The 16,443-nt window shown below is 44.8% G+C and overlaps 1 protein-coding gene across 2 annotated transcripts in view; it reads right to left on the bottom strand.

Moving 5' to 3' along the window:
* Positions 1–7,616: 7,616 nt before the first annotated feature.
* Positions 7,617–16,443, bottom strand: part of plpp3 (phospholipid phosphatase 3) — a 29,020-nt gene continuing 20,193 nt past the window's right edge. For both annotated transcript variants that reach the window (XM_061738085.1, XM_061738084.1), the window contains exons 6-7: positions 13,111–13,287; positions 7,617–8,152 (exon numbers count right to left, since the gene is read on the bottom strand). In XM_061738085.1, coding sequence (XP_061594069.1) covers positions 8,024–8,152; positions 13,111–13,287 — 306 coding nt within the window. In that variant the 3' untranslated portion in view covers positions 7,617–8,023. The remainder of the gene's footprint in view (positions 8,153–13,110; positions 13,288–16,443) is intronic.

Here is a 16,443-nt window from a genome sequence, read left to right as displayed (position 1 = left end):
ATGGTAATTTTTAATCATTTTAAATTGGATTTAATTTTAATTCTGAATTAAAGAGAAATTAAACTTCCCATGTAAACGCACCGATTGTCTGCAACAGAGGAGGGATTGCGGCGCTTCTTATGACCAGACTGCGGAGGAATGTCTCTGCACCCCGGATACTGACCTGCTGCCTATGAGATTCCATTTCTTCTGAGTGACTTTACGAGTCTTGTCTGCTGATGCTGTGCGTGACATCGTCAGCCCAGTCGCTGCCAAGTAACAAATATTACACCCCACTGCCTTCACGCAGATTTCTTCAGATTTCAACCACGCAACAATTGCACTCATTTTAATATCTTATATTTCAGCATATTAAAGTCTTGGACTTCCATCCCAGGGCGTCAATTACAGAAACTATGCATCTGTTCATGGCACTTCGTCACACATTAACAACAATGAAATGACATCATAGCAGAGGCGCTGAAGAGATCTGCTGCAAAAGCATGTGCTGTGCAGCAAAGGCGACTTCACCTCTACACTCACGCCTCTGAACTAAAAATTGTTCCATTTCTCTTGTAGTTTAAAGTATTATAGTCCAATCATTTTTTTCTTGAAATACATTTTGACAGATGCTGGCTCTTATTCATGAATTGTGGGCAGAGTAAATTTGTACTTTCTGTTCACAGAGAGAAATTTAGGCCTGTTTTGACATTCGTGAAAATATATGTGGCACAGAATGTTTCAGCGGTATGAATAAAATCTACTCGTGTCGACCTTCTGTAAATAAAGAATGAAACTGAAGATGCCTGTCATCATCAGATTTTCCAACCTTAAAGGGTTTTATGGTCTGTTATTTTCACATTATGTAAATAGTTGGGGTTGCAGAATGTTTTTGTCAGTGTATTTTTTCATCCATCTTCATACCTAACCATTTTTTCCTCACCTCTTGATTGACCTTTACTCCTCCCTGGGAGGGGATTCATCCTCATGAATGAGCTGTGGGAGAGCAGCGCCGCATTGTGCTTGATTGGCATTCATCAATGTATCCACATTTTTATAAATTATAGGTTATAAAGTCTGAGCATTCAGGAATTCAGAATAGTTTGTCTAACAGAAAATTATTTATGTGAAAATCTAAAAACCCTGTCAAACAAATCAACATTTATGAGGTCGGGTATCTGGTGCATTTTCAGCCACAGACACCAGAATTTATTTCTGTTAAATCGGGCTAACAGACAGGTGGGCCAATGATGAAAATGTTTTATTTTTGGCTGAAGTCCTGACTAATGAGCATGAACAGCAGCAAATGTCAATAAAACTGTTGGTTTTGAAGATATTTCATTATAAACCCTGATTGTGTATCGTATGAACCGAATGCAATGAGCCTTGAAATAGTGCTGGCTGCATGCAGTGTGAGGGATATTTAATCCTCACTGAGATATTTCTGTTGTGGCTGAAAAACTACAAAAAAACCCTCAAACCCCCCCCCCCCCCCAACTGGTTAACAGGATGTTTCTGCATGGGGTAAGTTTGATTACTCATACTCCATACAGGAAACATAAAACCTTCAAATTGGGACAGGATATTTAGGTTAATCCAGTCTTCCTGTCTGCCGCAATTAACGCAATATTAATAACGACATTTGATGCTCCCTGGATTGAGGTTTCATTCACATGTAAAGGATCAGAATATCTGCGCTGAAACAAAGAGGTGATATTAATCCTTGCTAATCCTCATGCTGCCCACACATGTGCCTCCTGAGCTTTGAATTGTCATTATTTTAATCACTGATGGTCACAGAATACTGCAGACTTATGAGAAACTGGGTTAATGCTAAAAATAATCAATCCTCTTTTCATTTATTGAAAGGCTGCTTTATTTTCTTTAGTGCCTGTATTTTTGTTGAATCCCGGAGTTCAGGAGTATCTCCATCTCCAAATTTGAGTTTTTTAAGTCGTGGTGGAAAACATCAGCTTTGAAGGTGCCAAACTTCTCGGGTTCATTCTCCTCCTATTTCATTTTTACACACCGGTTTTCCCCTTTCATCCTCTGTGTGTAATGTGGGTGGGTCATATTATGTCTACACACCTCATGTGTGCAAAAACCCAGCAAAGCAGACTCGGACACAGTGTAAACATTTGACTGCTGGGAGTCTCTGCTCCCAGTTCCCCTGAAGGAAGTGCAGGACCGTGACCAGAAGGCCTTCCTCTGTACATGCCAGCCCTGCACGCAGGGCTTCTTCTCTGCCTCCAGCACTGCAGGGCGGAGAAAAGGGCCCTCAGAGCCGGAGGCCTCCTCGTGGCCCTCGTGGAGGTTTCATCTCCACCGCAGCTCAGCTCCAGCTCACTAACACACACTCACTGGCAACACTCAAACCCGACCGGAGCCACCTACAGTGGCACTCTTGTTATGCTGTGTTGCTTTTTATATCATGTATGCCAGTGGACCATTTCGCTGTGGGCCTTCTAACTGCAGCCGCTTCATGGCAGCGGAAGAATATGTTAGTTATACGTGCCTTGGATCACCTGCACCAGCGTGCCACGCTCACCACTTTGGCCCATTCGGAACGACCATGCTGAGCAGAACACAGATTAAAGGTGGTCTTTCACTGTCGCCCACTTGTTTACCACTTGTGCATACTTGCATGTGGCCAGGGCTTTACAAAGCAAAGGCTTTCAGATTGCAGCGCATTTGATCGGTCATTAAGTGCCTGGTATGTGCACACATACAGTATGTTATCGGCCGGGCTCTCTGCTCAGAAAGGAGCCGTGATTATCCTGGAATTTTAACATCTAGCCGAGCAAACCTGCCACTTCCAACCACCAGCTGTCAGTTGAGTTGACACACAAAAAAGTTGGTCAAAGTTGCTCCATGTGTCAGGTTCTGCCGTGAGAAGTGGATATTTTTCTTGCACCACTAGTGTGCAGTGAATTCTCCGTGTGGCTGAAGTATGTAGTGGAAACATTCCTTGTTATTCACAGGACCATTACACACTTTTGACTTCATCCAAAGAGAGTTCTGAAAAGCTTTTATAAGACACAGGGTGGAGAAATTTGTCAGCCCACAGAGGAAGACGTAATCTGCCTTAGCTTATGTCAGAAGTGTCAACATCACCGATTACGAGAATTTCACATGGCAGCTGCACGTCGGATTTGACATTTTACAGAAGGCAGAACACCGAGGTCAAGGCAGCAGGTAGAGCATGAGTAACAGAGACAGAGGGAGTGGACACACTCTGCAGTATGTGACTGTGATGGAGCACACCCAGCGCATTAGGAGAGCGGTGCAGCACTGTGTAATGCCTTGGCCTTCCTGTGAAGGCCCTCTGCCAGCTCTGCTCTGCCGCTGCCAAACAAGACCACAACATGGGGCTCTCTGCCTCGGCAGCAGGCCCTCTACTATTACAGCCATGCATGGCTGACCTCAGCTCCACCAGCTGTTCGCAGGCATCGTCAATCTCTGCTAGGTGTTGTTATTGTCACAGCCGACCTCAGATCAGCTGATCTGCCACTGAGAGACTTCCCCTCACTGCACTGGAGGCCAAGTTAGCGTTCTTTCTTACTTACTTTCTTTCTTTCTTTCTTTCGTTGGAATCGTCGTCACACTGGAATTTTTTCTCACAATTTTCGGAAAATGGAATTTGTAAATGAAAAACCAACAATCATCCACGGTTCCAACCAGGACTGTGAGGCATCACACGCCTCATGGTTCAAATCCCATCACCGTTCTTGAGGCGCAGATTTGAATCGATCTACTTGGTGAAGCTGAGTGAAGAAAAGGGGAGGCAAATATTCTTTTGCTTTCCATTTTCCACGCATAAGTAAAACACGTAAACCGGAGCGAAGCATCCAGCGGGACAGAGAAGGACCTGTCAGTGGGGCAATACCAGGATGGCCGTCACAGTTCTGATTATCATGTTCTGATCTCTAAATAGTTCATCACCAAACTCACGCATTTTCTTCCATTTGAAATAAGTTACGGTCAGATTCTTCTTTTTCTACAGTACATGTAGAAAAAGGACGCTGAATAGGAAAGTCCATGTTTAAACCGATAGCTTGTGTGTCACTTAATAGATAGATAAAAAGATGGATACTTTATTTATCCAGAAATTTAGGGCATCCAGTAGCTGAAACACAGTTTGAAAAACACTTTACAGTAGACTGTAATACAAATGTATTCATATTTCTTTGTGTTTCCCCTCTACTTTGGAGTCTCTGCTTGATTGGTTTATGATCAATAAGCTGAACATATAAATAATTAAATTATCAATAAATGGAGGATCAAGCAATGCTGAACAGTGCCGTGACTTACATCTCAGTACACAAACATTGAAGAAAAAGTCTTCTTAATCATATAAAAATGAATTAGTCTTATCATAATCTAATGTTTTGTACGGTTTTGAACTAACATTGTAGTCTTCTAGTAGCCAGACCTCGAACAGGCACATGTTGATCTTAAACGTGATTCAGATGGAGGATCAGTGCTGATTATCTGATAACAGTTAATGTTCATGCCCTAAGCTTCAGAACTTCTGGGTGGATGTTTTTAATTTGTATAGTTTTATATATGGTAAACAGCTGACCCCTGACAGTCATCTGATTTTATTCGGCTGCTCCAACTTCTCTCTCACTCTTCCCTCATCATTGCAGCAAGCCCTTATGTTTGGCATGGTGGTAGCAAAAAGAGTTATTCTTAGAGACTGGAAATCAGTTTCTCCCCCCTGTTTCAAGAAGTGGTTGAATGACATGGTATCTTGTATCTACCTGGAAGAAATCCGGTATACTCTGTCAGACACCCGCTACAAGTTCCTGGATACCTGGGGACCCTTTATTGAGTATATTTAAAATGGTAGACATCGCCCTCTGGACCAGTGATGTTGGATTCTTCTCTCCATCCCATGTTGTCTTGTTTAGTCCACGTTAAGCTAGACACAGTCAAGTCTCTGCCCCCTTGTCTACGCTTGGACCTCACTCTTTGGACACTGTGGACTCTGTCCTGGACTTTTTACTCTACCTGTATTCCCTGACTCTGTATGTGAGCTGACATGCATAAGTGTTACTATTACGTGACTATATCCCTGCTGGCAGTTTGTTTTGTTTTTGTTTTGTTTGGGCCTGATCTGTTTTGTTTTTTTTTTTGTTTTTTTTTTCATTATGTTTTGTCTCTGCTGTTTTGTATGTGTTTTATACTTGAAAAATCTTATAAATAAAATTTTCAAAAAAAAAAAAAAACAATTAATGTTCATGAGGTGGATGTACAGATGTACAGCGTGGTCAGCGTGTCAAAATGAAAACCATGTTCCATCCTTACTACATACTTCAGACTTTAGAAAATGGCACAGGGAGAGTTAGACTTCAAAGATATTGTTATCAGTAATTGTTTTGTATCTGCTGAACAATTTTCTTCTAAGTTCAACCTGCTGGTCACTTTTTTTTTCTTACCTTCCAGATGTTTTACCAAGGCACCCAACATAAACACCCAGTAATCATCAGTTTAATCCCTTCCAATAAATAACCAAACCCCATTATTTACGACAGATAAGCTTGTTTAAGGTTCGTATTAACAAAATTAAGGCTATACTACACCTCCATACCACCATCTTACCTTTTAAAGGGATCATTTGTGACAGTTGTTCAGAAGGTGAGTGTCCTCATTCCTGTTTTAGAAAGGTTTGAGCCTATAAAAGTACTAGAAATGGGGTATATCATCTTATCTTGAGTCCCTAAATTCACTGAGACCAAACCCTCTTTCTGCTCATCATCCGTGCCACAGGGGACCACATACATCAGTACATCATAGTCATCCACATCAGTTTAAATAAGAATGAGTAGGTATAAATGACAGACAGAAGGATTACTTTCAAGCAGATTTTGTGTTAATATAATAAAATTTAAAAAAATCTGTCCATTGAGTAAAATATAACAACAACAAAAACAATCAAAACAGCAACATATGTGTTCATAATGAGCTTTTTATTTAAAAGCACATATAATGGAGCTAAGTACATTTAGCAGAAAAAAACAGCATTGCTACTATTTCTTTTGTACAAAAAATGAGACAATACAAAAATACTAATATTGAATTTCAATACAATTGAGGGTGTATTTTTTTTATGCATATAACAAATACTGAAATAACTATTACAATCTACAATAGTTTAGTTATATAGATACAAAAATCTGTCAATCGATGCTTTTTAAGCAGCATTTTGTAAAGAACACAGGTCTGCAATCATAGTGGATATATCTAAACAAGTTAAGAAAAAATATCTTACAGAGTTAAACTTTAGTGATCTATACATTATTTATATATTTGTAAAAAGGGTGTGAAAACGGCTTTTTAAATTGATAGGACGGACTATACGATGAAAAAGGTGTGCAACATGGCGGCGTGTGATCTTGGATGAGGATATCTGAGTCGGCTGTAAATAAAAGGAAACTCTGAGTTGGGCTCTGTACAGCTGTTAGTGATTACACGGGACAGGCTATAAACATGCAGGGTTAAAGATGCTTCCAAGCTGAAAATAAAAATATTAGATCCACAGTTTTTATAACGTTCACCTGCTCTCTGGCGCACAGTGGCGGACACGGACACACACATGGACACACACACACACACACACGCTCACACACGCACACACACACACACACACACACACTTGGCACAGTTGACAGTGTGTGTGTTATTATACTTGCCACACACACAGTTTATCATGAGGGGGCTCTTTTCACAGGGCGCAGCGCTCCTACACACACACACACACACTCACATTTACGTACAAGAACAAGATAATACAAAACACACACACACACACATACACACACTGAGCGACAAACATCCATTGCCAATGAGTGATCGGGTGGGTGAGAGCCCCTCCTTGCCAGCAGAAAGAGCCCAAATCATCCCAAAACAATGTGCCAGCTTAGCTGTAAAATGTCACCGTCTCCAAGGTGACAGACCACACCCCTTCACTCCGTCCACCCACCACCTCCCTGTCCAGGGAGGCCGACGGGCGGCCCCGGGCACCTGGGAGCCGCGCGGCACAGCCGCACGTCTCTGGCCGGTGCCGGGAGGCTGGGAAGTCTGTCTCCCTCCCTCCACAGAATACACCCCTCCCTCCCCCCCCATTACTACATCTAACCTCAAGAACTGCAACATCCCGGGTTTGGGCTGCACTGAACGTCCACTGTAAGAAGCTCGGCGTGCTGGTCCGGAGACAGACGTGTGTGTGTGAGTCTGGAGGGCTTCACTTTCTAACGACTACAACACCAGAAACACAGCTCTGTTAGCTGTTAGCTCTGTTATGAAGGCCAAACGGGACCGGCGTGCCATTCCTGCACAGCTCTTTTGCAAGGTTTCTAGGAGTTAACGTCTGTCTCGTTACATCAGCGCTTTCGCTTATTTCAGTTAAACATCTCAGGCAGCAAGTGGTGACGGACAATGAAGTTAAAACAGTGCTATAAGTTATATCGTTCTATCCTGCTAATATCTCTGTTCTGCAGTAATATCCTTCCCTTTGCTAAGGAAGTTGTTGTCCTACAGCGATCCAAGGCCACAGAGTTCAGAGAGGAAGGACATTCCTCTCTCCCAAGGCTGGGGGAGGGGGGGTTGTCTTTTTTTTTCTCTTTTTTGTCATATGTTTTTCTTCACAAGTGTTCTCCCTTCATATGATTAACCTTCCATCCCGCCTCCACGCCTTCAGCTCTGCCTGTCGAGTTGTCGATCCCTTCATTAATTTTGTCGATGCTTTTTTTTTTTTTTCGTTTGTGCTCAAAAGGATATTCTCAAATGCTGATAAGTAGGTAAAAGTTATAGTAGATAATACGTCTGGATAGTGTGGGTGGACTCTGCTGTGCAAATCTCAAATCTGACACCCTAGTCCACAAAGCGCCCCGGCGGGCACCGCGAGAGGGAGGAGGATGCCGTCTAGGACGCAGCTACCGTCTCTTGTCGCTACATTCTACTGTCCGATGGGAGGTGAGCAGCGCTGTGTTGGGCTCCTCAGGCACGGGAAGGGAGGGGGGGGGGCGGCGCGAGGCGTCCCTCACACCATGTTGTGGTGGTTGTTCCTCTCAATGATGTCGGATGAAGGGAGAAGCTCCTTCTTGATCGGGGAGGGCGGGGGCGTCACCGCCTTCACTCGGGGCTTGAAGAGGTCGGACACGTAGAAGACCTGGCAGACACAGAGAGAAAGGCCAGATGAAGAGCCAGAAGATGTAAAATACAGAGTCAGTGTTCAGTTAAGAACCGATATGCAGCTGCTTGCTGTAGCAGAGAAGGACTTGTACATCGGAAACTCGACATGGTTACATATCTATCTGAATAACCAGATGTTGCTGCTGAGGCAAAGTGAAATACTAAAGACCGCTTAATTCAGACTAATCATCTGAATCGTGACTTTAGCAAGTCTCCGCAGGAACATGATGAGTTTGCAGCCAGATGTGCTTCTGTCTGCAGGGGAGGTGTGAGCCGGGGCAAATTCCCCTGATGAGGAAACGCTGTCCCCCCATCACCCCCGACCGAGCAGCGATGAGCAGTCCGTCTGACGGAAGTGATCCAAGTGTGGCTCACCCCAATACATCAGGATTTGTGGACCACGCCGAATGGTGTTGTGAAAGAAAAAGAAAAAGAAAAAAAAAAAGGAAAACATTCCAAGGATGAATTTGTACTCCAGAGCATGAGGTAAGGAAGAGGGGGAAAGGCCCAGAGATGAAATCTTGACATCATTTGTGCAACAGGAAAGTGAGTAGGAATGGACAGGAAGCGGGCCCATGGAAACTACTGTCCGTTTCATAAGCAGCAGCGGCTTGAGCCTCACACTAACACACACCAACACACACCAACACACACCAACACACACTAACACACACCAACACACACCAACACACACCAACACACACTAACACACACTAACACACACTAACACACAGACAAAACTGGCAGGCACAGCAGCTTTTCCTCCCGAGCTGCCAGTCCAGAGCGGGCTTTGTGCCTGCGCCAAGGAGGTAAGGGGGGGGGGCTGCAGCTGCCATTCAACACTAACCTCCACGTATCAGCTCCTACAATAAACACCTATGGATTATCCTCATCGTACATGTCTCATATGAGAGATGTCCTGCAGGAAACACAAGAAGCCTTCTCACTGTCCTTTTGTTTTTCCGGAGAAATGTTGGCCATGTAGTCACCGATCTATTTATACACGGCAACAACAAGCATCTCATTCTGCGGCGAGCTAAACACAAAGACATTCTCCTCTGTGACAGCTTGACATTTACTGACCACAGAGTGGCCCTTACTGGTGACATGTAGGTAGACACCTCCGTAACGTACAGCTGCTGTCACGCTTTCAAAGGGGCTCTTTGTCTCCACGGCAACGCGGCCGCACGGCCTGGTTGGTGTGGTATATTGCGATATGATTAGGAGAAAGGAAAGGGTATGAGGTCATATCTCTAAGGGTGGCGTGAGTCATCATGGGAAACACTCGCCATTCATTTCTCATCAGCGTCCACTCTGCTGCATCACCCAACCTCCAACCTATCACCCTTGAACCGCCATGCTGGAGGGCTTATCGTGACTTCACCACTTCCTGTCTGTCATACACACACAGTCGTGTCAAAAGGAAACTACACTTTTTAACTCTTAGGCTTCATGCATCAGGAAATAATTGAGAAAAATAATATGTATGGATATGACGTCTTAAAATTAGATCTCAGATGAAAACAAAGTAAAGCGACGGTAATGTATGAAAAAGGAAGTGATGCCTCCAGGGGAACCAAGGAAGTAAATCGCAGCCAGATGCTGCTAATCAAATGTGCTTGATTACCTGATCCTTAATAAAAATGGTAAAATGGGGTTTAAAAAGTTGCATCTGAACAAACGACCACACTCCTATAACAATATCCTGAGATCAAAGTGGAGATAGATGGTGACAACGTGGATCGTGTAAAAGTTTAATAGAGAAAAGCAGCAAGAACCAGTCCTACAAGCCACACGCCCCCTGCACCTCTCTCTCTTTGAGGCAGCCGTAAAGTATTCAAGAGTGAAATGAGGCCATCTGTTCAATAACTGAAATACAGCTGAAGGTGGGTCATGCAGCAGGACAGTGATTGTAAATCTGTAACAGACTTGCTGAAATAGAAAAGAATCAGCGTGTTGCAGTGACCCAGTCAGGCCCAGACCTCAGACGGAATGACGCGGAGGGGCATTGTGAAAGATGTGTCTAAAAAAGACCTTGATGAACTGATGCAATCTTTAGAAAAGTGTACTGGAACTCCTCCAAAATGATGAGGAAGAAGAACAAATCAAGTTCTTGCTCCAAGAGTGTGTCTACAAGCTATTGGACGATGGGCCGAGCTCAGCCGTGATAATGTTGATGCAATTCTTCTTACTTTTAAATTATGCCCTGGCATGTGAAAGGCAGTGTAATTTTCACTGTTTCACTGCTGTAAAAAGCCTCCAGCTCCATTGTGTTTGGCCGTGCACCTAAAATCATTTACACCTGGAAGCACACAGCAGGGCCTTTAAAGGCACGTGTACGCTGCGAGTCCTAGCTTCTGTGTTTGTGCCTTACAGATCAAAATTAGCCCGGACACATGACGGAACATTAATCACACAGGAAGTGTGTGACAGATGGAACTTGCATGCCTACATAAAAACCCACATTACCCACTTACCCTCTTACCCCTCCTTCATGTATCGAGCGATGGAGCTATGAATTCTTTTGCTTTTTGCGTGCGTTTACTTTTGCAGCTTAACCACGCGGTACGCCACGGCGCTGCCACTTCAGTGGAAGTGAGAGGATGTGACTGTGGCTGTATTTCAGATTACAGATCCATAACAGTGATAATGGTGTCACTTCAGATGTATACGGCATGAAAACAACCCACAAGTAGGCACGATTTAACTCGGCCAAGTTAACTAATATTGTAGCTGCAGCCGATACACGCCATTACTGACGGGTGTGTAGTTATGTCCGTTAACGGGCATTGAGAGGGGGAGAACTGGCATTAAAGATGACACAGGAGAAACGTGGAAATGCAGGGACAATAATGTGACAGAGAAGGATGAAATTAGTTCATGAAAATGTCTGGTATTTAGAAAAGATGCCACTTATTCCCAAGGTTTCTGAGGTACTTAGAATTAGCATGTAGCGCTAATTTACGAAGCCAGAAATCCCACCAATGTTTTCTTTAATACTTCAAATCTGACTCTTGCATCTACGGCCAGCGTACTTTCAGGTTTGGATGACTGAACGTTTACCACAAACGTGCAAGTTCAGATGGAAGCAGTGGAGCGTTTTGCCCAACACGCTGTCTGAAAGTGAAACGCAGCATGAAAGCGTACACGAGCATCAAAAAGAGAGTAAAAAGATTAAGGTTCCTCAAAGTGCACGGCCTGTGACATATAGTAAATATCATAAACTAAGCGCACGCTGCAGATCAAAAGAGAAGCAGGAATATAAACCTGCTTCGGTTCTCCGGGTCTCTGAACATTTTAATTCTTCATTTCCCTTTGGAAACAATAACCATGCGACGTGCAGTTGCCACCTGAAGATCTAAAGATGTTCACACCTTGAGTTAGTACTTCAGGCTGGTGCTTGGGCTTCATACCTCCTCTGTCATGCCTCCACTCATGTCCCGTCAGGTCGTTTCTGCTCCGCCGCTCACTGAGAGGCCGAAACAGCCGAGCTAAAGTGCTCACAGATGTGCGTTCCTACCAAGACGGGGCGAATCAGAGGGGGCGTCGGGGATTGTAAAACTAACCCCATTTCCTTGATCGGCAGGCACCGACTGCGTGCGTGCGTGTGTGTGCGTGTGTGTATCTAGGGACATAGATGTAGTGTTTACAGATATATTTGAACGGTCTGCATGTGGATGACGTGTGCGTTAAGCTCTCTGAGAGCTGGAGGCGCGTGGAATCTGAGTTGGATTGAAACCACGCTCGTCCTGCGCCAAGACGCAGACGCGGCTCATCTCTCCTGTCATTCCCCTCCCTTCTCTCGTGCTGGCAGATCTGCTTACTTAGAGGTCGAGCTTCGGTGCGCCGAGCGACTTTCTGACAACGTCAATATCTTACTTGTCAAGGCTGACGGCGGACAGGACCTCCGCCCTGCTGGAGGAGGGCAGACTTTTGAAGTTAGAGTCTCTTGTTTTAATGTGATTTCTGCCAAACCACCAGGTCTGTGTGTGTGTGTGTGTGTGTGTGTGTGTGTGTGTGTGTGTGTGTGTGTGTGTGTGTGTGTGTGTGTGTGTGTGTGTGTGTGTGTGTGTGTGTGTGTGTGTGTGTGTGTGTGTGTGTGTGGTGTGCTAAGGTCTGCCTAGGCGCCACAGCTAAGGTCTTGCCTTATTTTATGAATCTAATTCTTTCCACGTTCATGATTTGGGTCCTGTATAAAGGTAAGGGTTGCCTGTGTGGGTTTCACATGTGTGTGTGTGCACGTGTGTGTGTGCGTGTGTGTGTACTGGCTCCACAATCTTGCCAAAGGCAGCGGAGTTTAGCAGGAGCCTGCTGTGCTGACAGAACCAGAGCCACCAAATAAAAAAAAACCCAAATAATTAACAGCCTCATTCCACTATCAAAGCCTCAACCTCTCTTTCTTACTCGCCCTCCTCCTCTTTACACTCCCCCGGTTTTCCTGCTGGCTCAAATTCAATTTTCCTTGGCTCCGTCTATGCTCAGTGTAATGATGAGGGTTACGAAAATCATCTGGCAATGGCTGTGATGAAATGTCCCGAAGAGCAGAGAGGAGGGCAGCAGAGTGTGCTCTCACACACACACACACACACACACACACACACACACACACACACACACACACACACACACACACACACACACACACACACACACACACACACACACACACACACACACACACACACACACTTCTGAGCAAAGGCCTGGCTCCAAGCAATGTGTTATTCATTAAGAGGAATCAGATTCTGCTCACTTCCCAGCCCGCTCCACTTCTCCAAAACAAGGGAAGAGGGGGAAAAAAAAGGAAAAAAAGACAGATACGTGGAGGGAAACTGGAGCCGAAGGATCCCTGCTGGAAGATAATAGAATCTGCTGCTCGTGTGTGTTAATGCTCTGTTCGGGGTGGATGGCGTGTTTGGTGTCACGTGTACTCACTATGCAGTAGGCCACCAGGGCGCCCTGCACGAAGCCCGCCAGCACGTCGGTGGGGTGGTGCTTGTGGTCGGAGACGCGCGACAAGCCGGTGTAGAAGGCCATCATCAACAAGGTGAACTGGAGCAGTGGGCGGAGGAGACGAGCGCCGCGCCAGGTGAACCTGGACTGGATGTAGAACTGGAAACAAGGAGGGAAGAGGTTGAGAACCAACGTGCATCATTATTGTACAGTACACATTAGGGCTGCACGATTAATCGTTAAAAAAATCGCGATCTCGATTCATGCTTGAACGCAATCTCATTTCCAAATGACGACGATTTAAATTTTTTTTTTTTTTTTTTTTTTTTTTTTTAAAGATGGCTGCATAAAAAAATGACTAGGCCTATGTTCTAGGTTGTTGTAGTCCTGTCATGGTCAACTATCATGTTGTCATGTTTGTTATATTTTGTTAATGATTGTGGATTACATTTGGAGAAACATCTACCTTTCTCATCACATATTATACATATACATATTGCACATAAATATTGTTAAAATTGTTATTGTTCAAATTATTTAAAGACAAGAGAGATGTTTATTGTTTTTATGTTCAATGTCAGCTGTTACAGCAAAAAGCAGCCAGAGGAATAATTTGTTGCCTCAGAACTACAGGATCTGTTACAAGTCCCCTTTCTGAAAGGGTGTTCAACTCAGGGAGGAACAAATATTGTTCAAAATTGTTATCATTGTTTAAATTATTCAAAGGTTTGTGTAAAGAAGACAAGAGATGTTTATTGTTATTATATTTTTGTTCAGCTGTTGCAAAGTTAAAGTAATAAGTGCAATACATTTTATATTGGAAAAAAATCGTGATCTCAATTCTAAGCAAAAGAATCGTGATTCTCATTTTGTCCAGAATCGTGCAGCCCTAGTACACATCCTCCAACGTCGAGTCTAGCTAGATCTGAAGTTACCAGCAATGAACCTTCAAACACACCTGGCTGGTAATATATGCAGGAGTTGCCTTCTTAACCCTGCACCTGCAGCAAAGGTCTGTGTGCGTGTGTGTTTTTACAGTCTACAAGCTCCAGACTTAATCAAAGCTGACAGCCTTGGTAGACCAACAGAAACACACGGGCTCTTCCACAACACACACTCCAGCACCTGAGACCTGGACATGACTGATTCGTGGTTCAACATCCCAGCTGTGAAAACAGCCGGACCACTGAGAGGGCAGAGCAGCACACACGGATCCACACCCACGTTAACGCATACATACACCCTCTGACATGTACATTTCCACCGTTCGTTGGGATGAACTCTCTAACCTCTATTACAGTCATCAGAAGATAAAGCAGATGCCCCTCCCCCTTCTGCTTGTAGCCGAAGAGGATTTATCTGGGTCACGATAAAGACTGAAGGGAACCAAAACAGGAACGAGCGAGTCCAAGGCCACTTTTAGTCACTACTACGAGCTACAAATGCAAACCCAGACGTTTCTCTTTTAAATCCACTTCTGCTCAGCAGTGAGGTCAGCCCAGGTTCCTCAGACATCCTGTGTTCCTGCACCAGTAATACGCTTAACTTCCTGTCTCTCACACCCAGAGACAGACCGCCCCAGCCCCGCTCCTACCCCAGCCGCAGCCTCCATACTTTTGTCATATAATCAGCCACGCTAACAATACCTAAAGGCGGCCGCAGCGCCGCCCAGCAGCCCCCGTCCACAACCAGCCCTTCGAGGTGTGGATGTAAATCTCCCTCGCGCTTCCTCTACGACACTCTATCATTGTTCTTCTCCTGACGGAAGCAGAGGAAGCGATCCCTCCCATCCCTTCTAGTCTTGGTCTGCTCCTCCCTGGCAGGGATGTTTAGACTGCAGACTTCCTCCGTCGCGGTTCTCAGGTGGTGGGTACAGGCCCCCGATAACAACGTCAGTCATGCAGCTATGCACAACTGCAGAATCTCTACGCTTTAGGAGAGGTTTGATAGAGGATGGCGACTTGAAACTTAGCCACAACAAGGAGTTTGCAGTGACCTGCCAGTCAACGTGACCTTATCTAAGTGCAGGGCTAGTGAGTCGAGCCAGATAACCCACTTCAGCCCTGATTCAGCAGAAGTCGCGCACTCACGGCTGCGATAAGTGAATGAGAGTCCATGACCGTCTAAAGTCTCAATCTCCTTTTCCAGTCAGGCCTCTGCCTTTTTAAAATCCGACCGTCCTCTCGGTGTTTTGTAACATTCAGGTCTGAGGAAGACAGCAATAAAGCGCAACAGAAGGAGCCCCGATGGATTCATGACAGACGGAGTCAAAAGCGACACAGAGTCTGGTGGTTTTTAAAGGAATCCGGCTCATTCCGGTGAGACGTTCTCGCAAGAGACAGTGTGTTCTGACTCAAAGTCACTGTTAAAATGGCACAAAACCCCAAACACAACAAAGTGAGAAAGAATGGTGCATGTGGGCTCGCTTTTTACATGCCTGTCCTTTCCTTTCTCGGGGTTCACACCATAACTGTGACACAATAGAATAGCTGTGGTTTTAAGAGCATTTATATCTCAAACGTTGTTTTCTATTGAACCAACAACAACCCTGTTGCCGCCAGATAGAGCACTTGTCTGCTAATGTGCATGTTAGACACAACAGGGCGCGAGCGAATGCTTGCACACGCTTGTTCTGTGGGGTTGCGGCGTGGCTGCACACCGAGAAGTGTGGCTGGTGCCAGATATCTGTGTGCCATCTCGGAAGGCTGCGACGCTCCGACCACATCAGCGGCGCATGCAGCGCTGAGAGGTGCTCAGTGGGATATGAAATGCTTCTCGGTCACAGAGCGCCATTTAGCAGATGACTGAGAGCATGTGGGAGAGGGTGCAAGGTGACAGCCTCACTGTGGAAAGCACTCTGTCATGCTGGTGAGCAAAAACACCGGCCAAGGTTGAGCGAGGCAACCAGCCGAAGGGGAGACCTATATTTGTCTGTGCACGAGGAGACGGCCGTGTTTTTGTTGAAGACAAAATAAACGTCTTGATAATCTGGTTCTCCTGAACGTGTCGACACAGTGCATCCAGTCCAGACGCTAATGAAGCGCTCATCGGACTCTGAGAGGAAAAAATAACTGATATGTTTCAGCACATATCAGGAAAGTCCCTGAGCTGCTCAGGAAATGATGATGAGAAAAGTTTTTTCACGTTAGTTTAAAGTGGACCTATTATGGCATCTAATACCTATTTTAAACAGACCTTGAATGTCTTAAAAACAACCTTTTGTTTTTTTTTGCTAAATAAATTAGAAATTCAGCCTCTGAGCCATGTCCTTATCTTCCCATTCTCTAACCTCATTATCTATGTGGGATTCTGAGT

The sequence above is a fragment of the Cololabis saira genome, chromosome 13 (genome assembly GCF_033807715.1).
Source record: "Cololabis saira isolate AMF1-May2022 chromosome 13, fColSai1.1, whole genome shotgun sequence".
Lineage (NCBI taxonomy): Eukaryota > Metazoa > Chordata > Actinopteri > Beloniformes > Belonidae > Cololabis > Cololabis saira.
The sequence above is the reverse complement of the archived record's forward strand: the minus strand, read 5'-3'. Positions and strand labels throughout refer to the sequence as shown.